Here is a 9,813-nt window from a genome sequence, read left to right on the forward strand (position 1 = left end):
ATACTAAAAAGCAAAGCTAGCGCTGTGCCATAAATATCCCAAAAGCTGATAAATATTTGCTCATGCCTATAAAGTTTAAAGCATTAGGTGCTGGGATTCACTTGTCCAAGGGGGGGGTTTGGAGTTTCTCTTGCTCAAATACACCTTGATTTTGCCAAGTCCTGGTGTAATGTTTACCGGCACAAAATGGCGGCTAGAGCTTTCTGAACCGACATCAGAGTCGTAAAGACGAACCCTGGCGGGGTGGGGACACACTTTGACACGACACGCACACTTCACAATCACCAACCGCTGAACTGTGGACAGGGTTGGCCATTAACGGATAACGGTTTTCGATAATGAGAGCAAGAATAACGACAATAATAACGCACACACACACTCACACACACACACACACACACACACACACACTCTCTCTCTTCTCTCTCTCTCTCTCTCTGTCTCTAACACACACATACACACAAACACATATACCCACACAATCACACACACACACACACACACACACACAAGCAGGCACACACACAGACACACAATCTCTATCTCTTGCTCACTCACACGCACATACAAACACACACACACACACACACACACACACACACACACACACCCCAATTCCATTTCACATTCAAATAAACTCATCTATTACCTCTCTCTTTCTTTCTCTCTCTCTCTTGCTCTCTCTCTCTCTCTCTCTCTCTCTCTCTCTCCCTCACAACAGGGGCACAACAAGCCTCAAGAGCTTGCTGAACTCTGAACGGTGAGCCTGGCTCTCTCTCTCTCTCTCTCTCTCTCTCTCTCTCTCTCTCTCTGTGGAGCCTGGTACATTCCTCAACACTCAATAAACTCGGCTAACTCAAGATGTCAAAGAGCAGGCAGATAAGGCTAATCCCCGCACATAAATCTCACCATCTCTGAAAATCTCAATTTCATCTAGTGACGGCAATACTCAAGAGGTCACGCTGCGCTCCGACACACGGAGCACTGGGGCAGGTGCTTGGCCCGTGACGGCTCATCGGGGACCCCGGAGAGGTGGACCTTCTTTCCTGAAGGGACGAGGGGCTGGGGTCCTGCAGGGAAGCACCTGACTAAAGCTTGTCTGTGTGGAAATACAAGGGGCTGATTTACTGGAAGCAAAGAGGGTAGAAGCAACACACACTACAACTCAATTTACAGCTTAATCCTGACTCATTTAAGTCTGTACCTCCCAACGTCTCTGGATAAATATATCACATGTCTGATGTTCTTAGTAACGCCGGCCACAGTTAATTATTTAAAAATACATAGGAAATCCTCTTCACATATTAGCTGATAAGATCTGTTGTTTTTGCTTTGCTCACTTTCCTCTGGTGAAGAAGAAAAAGCCCCTCAGTTGAACCAGGCCAGCCTTAGCTGCAGCGTTGAGAGTGTATGCATTTGTCTTAAACAGAAATAGTCCATGGCGACTTCTACAGAAAATTATAATTAACTTCTTTCAAATAGAGGATGCCTGTATAAAAATCGCTAGTGTGTCACCAGAATGATTTATTAGAAACAATTTAAATAAACTATTTTTTAAACTGTCCGAAAACAACAACAAAAAAAAGCAATACAACACAATTCAAAGCTAAAATAAACCTTGTGTTTAATACAAATAAATAAGTCCAGGAAAATGGCAGGGCCCTAATATGGATGACACAATTGTAAAATGCAATTCTATACACCAGTTTCATAACAGCTCTTCGAAAGGCAACACTCCTCCCGTTACAGACTTGCCAACACATGACATTACAGCCCCAATACATTTAACCTTCACACATATTGCTATGGGCCTACCTTGGCCGCCAGTCGCTTCACTCAGAAGCAGCCATTCAAACAGCTTTCGGGAGTTTCCATGGTTATCAACAGGCCTGTAAGTTATGGTTCTTTTCTTTTTTTTTCTTTTTTGTGAGGGGGTGGGGGATTATTCATGAGATGTTTGCTATCAGTATGGACTGATGATTCTTTGATTGAAAAAAGCCATTTAAATTGCATAAACATAGTCTAAATAACAGAACATGTGTTAGCTTTGAACTTGTTTTCACTTAAATTGTGTAATACTGTCCACTACTACAAGTATTAAGTGTAACAAAATGCCCAGGTATGAAGAAGATTTAGGTGCATTAATCTTAGTCTGTGTGTGTGTGTGTGTGTGTGTGTGTGTGTGTGTGTGTGTGTGTGTGTGTGTGTGTGTGTGTGTGTGTGTGTGTGTGTATGGGTGTGTGTGTGTGTGTGTGTGTGTGTGTGTGTGTGTGTGTGTGTGTGTGTGTGTGTGGTGTGTGTGTGTGTGTGTTTGTGTTTTTTAACTCCACTCCTCTTTAACACACCTTCACCAGTTACAGTCGACTAATAAATTTGAAAAAAGTACCTTCATATTTCCCAAGAGTCCACAATGTTTGAATATCAAAACGTTTCTAGATTTCATAAGCGGCTCTTTTCAGCAAACAATTACACAACGAGACGAAATTACATTGATTGCCCTAGTCTTCAATACCCTGTGTAGACCAAAACTGGTTTCAGCCAGATAACGTAAGAGCTATTAGCGGTAAATGGGCAGATAAAAAAAAAAGATTGTTCTAATAACCACTCAACAAAAAAAGAAAAAGAAAAAAGACATTCAAACTGTTTTTTTTTTTTTACTTCTACGCTATAATTATATCTTTATTAACAATCATTGCCACATATTTAACAATGGAAGATTTATAAATACTTTGATTCATGGAAAGTTGTCTCGGTTTTTTGTAGTTTGATTCCAGTTGCAGAAAAAATAAAATACAAAATAAAAATCTGAATTTCCTTCGAGGTTAGCGTCGTGCCTCTCCGAGCACCGGTCATTCCATCCAATTACATTATTTTGTCATTTTTATCGGTTCGTTTTGGTTTCTTCTCCAGAGTGGGAAATCCATAAGAATAGTCACAAAGTGGTCTTTCGATGCGGAACTGAGAGTTGACTCTGCGTCATAGGAGAGAAGAACGATAGATTGAGCGCGCAAAGGTCCAGAAACCATCCACTGGACGTCCCCGGGGGGGTCGGACAAACATCACCTGCGTGGCTCCTGTCCAAAAAAACATCTTCATAGGGGCCCCACTTCATAGGGGCGCCACACGTGACGTAGCGCAGTTCTCCACAACATTCTGGACGAATACAATCCCCAGATATTCCACTGTTGGGTCCCGCTTGGGGCGGGTGGTGGAGGAGGAAGAGGAGGAGCAGCAGGAGGAGGAGGAGGAGGAGGAGGGGGGCGGATAGGGTTGGGTGGTGGCGGGCATGTGATTGAAGGTCACCCATGAAGGACCACCACCCCACCTCCCCTGCAGCTTTCTCTTCTCCGCCCAGAGGTCAGCGGGGGTGTGCTTGGCTATGGGCTTTATCTGAGAGGGGGGGGGGGGGGTGGGGGTAGGAGAGACTCCCAAATACTTCCACTTCCACGCGACGCTTTTGGCGCTCAGGCCAGGGCCATGGGACACCAGGGCTCGCCCCTGACGGAGGAGGCCACGTCGGAGGGCACGGACAGACCCACGCTGGTGTACAGGCTCTCCTGGCCCGGGTACTTCCCCCCGGAGAGGGACACCTCGCCGGAGCCCGACAGCACTGAGGAGCTCACCTGGGAGAGCAGCAGAGGGGTGGAGGGGTTATTACCACGGTTACAGCACGCGCTCGGTATTGGTACACGCTGGGTATTGGTACACGCTGGGTATTGGTACACGCTGGGTATTGGTACACGCTGGGTATTGGTACACGCTGGGTATTGGTACACTCTGGGTATTGGTACACGCTGGGTATTGGTACACGCTGGGTATTAGTACATGGGTATTGGTACACTCTGGGTATTGGTACACACTGGGTATTAGTACACTCTGGGTATTAGTACACGCTGGGTATTAGCACACGCTGGGTATTGGTACACGCTGGGTATTGGTACACTCCGGGGATGGTTATTGCATGATTAAGGGAGTGGGATTCAGAGACTACAGAGTTGGATTAGCTGACGGTACGACCCGGGGCTAAAAACATTGGTGTGGAGCTACATTTCAGAGTTATCATCAATAGCATGCTGTACACTCATCCCCATGGTAACCTCTGTTCCCTTGGATCTTGTTTTTAACAATCGTTGCATATTGCAATATATATATATATATACTGTATATATATAGATATAGATATAGCAATGATGGCAGTAATATTACCATGTGTATATATATATATCTATCTATATATATATATATAAATATATCAATTTAGTGGGGGGTTTAATGTAATACCTTTTTTTATTAAAGAAATTATTTATGTTTTGAGTGACCATACAAATAAAATAAAAATGTGTGTGAGTGTTTGTGGCTGTTTAGTAAGTTCAAATTAATATAAGCAGTAAGTAAGTGAAATTAATCAAATCGTATTAATTGCCGTAAATAATTGACGTGGAACTATTACTATTTGTAATATATTAGGGCTACATATCAAATCGCTCTAAGAACAAGTCTTACCCCTGACACCTGGGTGGACGGGGAGTTGTTTTTGGAGCAGTCCTCTGAGTTGGAGGAGGAGGTGGAGGTGGGGGTCATGGGCACCGCGCTGTTATTGGCTGGGAGGATAAAACACAAGAAACGTCAGTCTGTTGTTCAGGTGGTTGCAAAAATAAAACCACGGCACTGACGAACCTCTCGGTGTTCTTTTGAAATATACAACATTGGATAAAATACTTACAGGATGAACCCTTTGATTTATTCAGGGTTTTTGGTTTTCTTTTCCGCGTCTGTATCCCTTCTTTTTTCATGGCGAGGGGCCGAGGCACCTGTAGAATACAATACATAATACAGGTTTGACAAATAAACAATGTTTTATTCAACTATCAAATATAGCCATGCATTCTTTTAATTGACGTGTGTTCGTTGTTAATCATCATAACTGATCAAAAAAAATCTAATTTTTTTTGTAAAAGTGGAGGAAGCGCTGCACTCACGCCGTGTAACTTGGTGTATAGTCCGCAGGCGTTGCACACCGGCTCTCCCTCCGCGTTCCTCCGCCACAGGGTGGTCGTGCTCGTCTGGCAGTTTGCGCACGAAAGCCCGATTCTCCTGGAGGAGGACTGGGAAGAAGAATAAGCAGAACATAAAGATGGATTCGGGCAGAACCACTGAGAGGAAGGCAGTGATACCCCGGGACGTCTCAGGCCTACTGACTAATGGGATCGTTGGCTGCGACCCAAAAGCTCTATAAATCATTTAGGAAGAAAGCGATGGCTTTAATTTGGGTTTCATTCGGTTATCTTTTCCCCAAGTTCCTAACAATAATACTTACTTACTTAACGGTACGGCCATTTAACACAACCGTGCGTGTGATTATTTCTAAGGGCTGTTTTATCAGGGAGCTCCGGCGGGCCTGGTGTAAGAGCTGCGTATTGTTGTGCGTAAAGGCGCCAGGAAAATACCCACATCCAAGAACCCCCCCCCCCCCCGTACCAGGTCAACATTATTCTCATCCTAATGGGAACTTAAAGGCCTGTTAGGGAAACTTTAATTATACACGAAAACAAATGAGTTGTGTTAATGAATTGGGAATTGGACACGAGTCTTAACGATGATTCCAGACCGAATACATATTTGTCTGCATATTTTAAGCGATTACCCTCAACCCCTCACACTTTGAGGTGATGAGGCGGGACATTGAGGTGGTCTATCGAGCGGGGGCTTACCATCCGTTTCTGTGGTTTGATTAAGGGTCGGCTGAGGCCGTTCATCTTGCTGTACAGGCCGCAGGCGTTGCACAGAAAGTGTCCGGTGCCGTCGCGTCTCCACAGCGGCGTGGAGATTGAGCCGCAGTTCACACACTCCCGGCCTTCTCCCATGTCGTCGAAACTCTCTGAAATCACACAGAAAACCGGGATGTCATTAGTACATTCGTACAATAGTACACATCAGGCACCTCACGGTTAGTGACCTCATCCTAATCAGGTTGTGCGATGGAAGTGATTGATTTTTAAACAGATAAACATAGGTCTGTTTTAGCATCAGGGAGATTTGGTTTTGATACATTTTGATCTCCTGACTTTATTAGAGGCTGAAGAGAATGGAAAATGGCAGTTTGACAGAAAATGAAGTAACTCGGTTATTCGAATTTTTTTTGTGTGCAATGACTAAAGTTCTAAATACATGCATTAATTAACATTAAGTTGTAGCCTAATACATTATAATAATACACATACCATAATACACCCGAACGTAGGCCTATATTTGCTATATTTATGTCTACATTACACTTGAACTAAATGCCCTGCAGTTGCACACTTTCCACAACAGCTATGAACCATCTATCAGACAATTTAATTAAAATGAATTAATATAATTAAATAAAAAATAAAAAGCTCCATACCTCCGTTGGGTCCTCGTATGAGAGAGGTCGCGGAGCCCCTGTTCTGCAGCGTGTGCAGCATGGGGTTGTCGAAGGGGCCCCCGGGCCACGGGGAGGACAGCTGGGACGGCTGCGGGGCGACGTAGTGCGAGTAGGGGCTGGGGTAGGATCCGGGCAGGGCCCGGGACAGGCCGTACTGGTCCCGGCCGCCCACGTTCAGCGGGTTGGCGTAGCCGCTGTCCCGGGACACGCCGTTGTTAATGGGCGGACTCGGGGAGTAGTGGAACCGATTGGACGCGTGCGGGCTCCCCGTGGAGTACGACGGGCTCTCGGGGGCCGACTGCGACCACACCGAGTGGCCGGCCACGGCGTGGCTCGGCTGACTCGAGCCGCCGGCCTGCAGGTACGACAGGCTGGGGATCATGGGGCCCACCCGGGAGCTGGGCACGTACACCGGGGAGTTGGGGTTGGAGTGCATGTAACCGTTGGAGGAGATGTCGTATCCGGTTTGGCTCTGGGCCGCCGCGATGGCGAGTGTCTGATACATGTCGGCCGGGTCTACGAGCAGGCCCGTCTTGGGCCCTCCGCCCGACAACACCAGCTTGTTGCCCTGGTCTAAATCCGTGAACAGTGGGAGGTCCTCCGAGGCGGCGAGGCCGTTGGCGTGGTGGTGGTGGTGGTGGTGTCCGAAGTGGACGTAGGAGTGTAGTGATCGGCCCTCGGAGGAGCGGTGCCGATGTCCCAGCGCCACGTCCAGCTCGCTGGGCGGCTGCGGGGCGGCGGGGGAGCGCAGGTCCTCGGAAGAGGGGTGCGCCTCCCCCCTGCTGTCCTGAGAGTGCAGGTAGCTGTGCTCCGCCGGCGGGGACCCGGGGCTGCTGACTTCTCGCTTGACCATGGACCAGCTGTTGTCACCCAGCTCCATCCAGGGGCAGTGCTGATACACCGTGAGGTTAGAAATAGTGAGGGCTCAGTTTCCCCTGGGGAAAGGAATACATTTTAAAAAAAAAAATACAAAAGCGTTAAAAACGTCACGATTGGGGGGATACTTCAAGGCAAATGATGAGCCCACTCCAGAGATACCGATCCTTGAGTGTTATTGAGAATGAGAGCGACACATAGATCAAGCCGAGGTTAACATACCAAACTAAATGCATCATCATCATCATCCTCAACTATCGTCTCACACAGTCCCAGCCGGGACCCGTTCCCCATGGTAGCACACTTTGATTGGTTCATTTGGAAACAAATATCCATTCAAACGTTTAAAAATACCAGTAAGAACATAGATATACGGTCCCAGTTTTCTTCCCCCCAGAGGGGAAAAGCAAATGATTTCTCATTGACTCGGTACCACAACCTAACTAAAGTGCAGTAAACCGCTTTCTAACGCACCATCCACGTCCTCGCACCTCCTCGCTCCGACCGCCTCATAATTACACCCAAAACACACACCGCCGGTGATAGGAAACACAACGCAATATGTCTTGGAAGCAAAGAGATAGCCTCATGATAAGGCTCATAACAGATAAGACCCAAAGGAGGGCTAGTGATAAAACAATACCCCTAAATGATTTAGGTGCTCCGCCGCTGGACCGCAGGACAGCCCAGATGTTGACCAGTCCGCCGGCGGGACAGCGGGGCGCGGAGAGGAGAGAGTTTTAAAGTTATAAAGTTGGGTCTGTATCCCGATACAACACGTACCTGCTAGTTCTATGGCTCCATGGGGTCGCGAGTTTAAAAAAGTTTGTAATAGTGTGCAGTCGTAGCTCCGGGAGATAATGAAAACGTCGGGAGGCTCTAGCGAGGCTTTTGAGAGGAGGCGCTTCTGGCGGCCGTAGAGGCGATCAGCCCCGCGGACCAATCAGAGCGCTGCTGGGGGGCCAGCCTCAGCTCAGCCCTGGAGCCCATCGGGATGAGGACGAGAGTGGATCAGGGTCTTGAATCACAATAAGTTGCCAATGTAATCACGATTCTCGTCCTCTTTCGTTGTTTCCTTTGGGGACAGTATGTTTAAGCAGACTGTAAATGACTCATTGAACAGGTCTCATTGTTAGCGTTAGCGGTAGTTTGCATATGGAGGATTTGCATTCATGCAGACCAGGAAGGCGCTGCACAGCATTCCGCTTTGTTTTTTTAATGCACTAATATTTAAATTAGACTGCTCACAAAATAACAGGCCTTTATTTCTGTATTATAACTAAATGGTACAATGACGCTCATGTCCACTTTCTAAATGTGTCTGATTAACATATAAATACTAAAAGAAAGCATGGAGGTTATTCTTTAGGTGATTTATTAAGGGTCTGTCTGCCCGGATTCCCTCTTTCCCATAATGTCTGTGGTCGTGAATAACCAAAAGGTGAGTTCAAGGCCTATTAGACCTTTTCCTTATTACTGGCAAAACAAAAATTAACAATAAAAATAACATTTTTTTTTTATTTATAAATAAACCCTCTCCAGTATTTTATTATTTGTATTATTTCTTGAGCTATAATTAAATGACTATTATCCCATTTGATCAGATCTTCCACTTCTTATTTCCACTTCCGATTGTACACAATTTGCATGTCTCCTAATTAGTTTATTTTAAGGAGACGTTTCTCGGTGGGATTAAAGGCTTTTACCTGAATAGGAGCCCAACCCACTGCACGCTTCTTCACTTTGAAGCTGGATGATGCATTCAGCCAGAATATACATTGGGGAGTGACGTGATCAAAAGTAACAAGGTGTCAATCGAATCATTCGGTGACGGCTCTTCGGTCGTGTTCACAAAGGGCCGCAGATCGTCCAGCACGCATCACCCCGGAGGACCATCCGCCAGGTATTCGTGTCTATTTACATTCGTGTCTGGCAGGAGATAGGCTCGGCTCTGCAGGGTGACTCCTCGGTAGAGGGCTGGCTGGACTGAATTAAAACGGAGACTGGTTTGGTGAACGTTGAGGATGCAGCCAGGGAGGATGAGTTCAGATGACTTTTAGGTTCACAACAAACCAAATAGGCCTCGTTCTGGTTCACATTTCTGTGTGTGTGTGTGTGTGTGTGTGTGTGTGTGTGTGTGTGTGTGTGTGTGTGTGTGTGTGTGTGTGTGTGTGTGTGTGTGTGTGTGTGTGTGCGCGCGCGCGCGCGCGCGCGTGTGTTTGTGCGAGAGGTCAAAGCATAATTTTTGAAATATAGCAAATGGCCCCCAGCTATGTGGCTCCCAATCCTCCACATTTTCTTGGCCTCAGCAGCGATGGAGTTTCTCGAATGGTGGAATGGAAGGAATCCATGGCACTAGGCTACTGTCTCCAATCACGAGCTCTGAATGAACGACCATGTCAGCGAGGTGCGAGGAGAGAGAAAGACCCCCCCCCCCCCCCCAACACACACACACACACACACACACACACACACACACACACACACACACACCCACACCCCCACCCCAAAACCCCTGCTTTTGGCTG

General features: G+C 46.7%; 1 protein-coding gene across 1 annotated transcript; it reads right to left on the reverse strand.

Moving 5' to 3' along the window:
- Nucleotides 1-1,895: 1,895 nt before the first annotated feature.
- Nucleotides 1,896-8,175, reverse strand: LOC311360877 (transcription factor GATA-6-like). The gene is made up of 7 exons (XM_084480976.1): nt 8,069-8,175; nt 6,389-7,344; nt 5,712-5,878; nt 4,980-5,105; nt 4,724-4,811; nt 4,504-4,601; nt 1,896-3,623 (listed from the first exon to the last, which is right to left on the reverse strand). The coding sequence occupies exons 2-7, from the start codon at nt 7,287-7,289 to the stop codon at nt 3,465-3,467; spliced, it is 1,539 nt and encodes a 512-aa protein (XP_084337102.1). The 5' UTR covers nt 7,290-7,344; nt 8,069-8,175; the 3' UTR covers nt 1,896-3,464.
- Nucleotides 8,176-9,813: the final 1,638 nt, after the last annotated feature.

The sequence above is a fragment of the Micromesistius poutassou genome (genome assembly GCF_964030765.1).
Source record: "Micromesistius poutassou genome assembly, chromosome: 16".
NCBI lineage: Eukaryota > Metazoa > Chordata > Actinopteri > Gadiformes > Gadidae > Micromesistius > Micromesistius poutassou.

Excerpts from the sequence above, each read along its gene's own strand:
- LOC311360877 (XM_084480976.1), bottom strand. The coding sequence starts at position 7,289 with ATGGAGCTGGGTGACAACAGCTGGTCCATGGTCAAGCGAGAAGTCAGC. Across the intron at positions 5,879-6,388 it reads CATACGAGGACCCAACGGAG|AGAGTTTCGACGACATGGGA; the intron begins GTATGGAGCTTT and ends GTGTGATTTCAG. Across the intron at positions 3,624-4,503 it reads CGTCCACCCAGGTGTCAGGG|GTGAGCTCCTCAGTGCTGTC; the intron begins GTAAGACTTGTT and ends CTGCTCTCCCAG.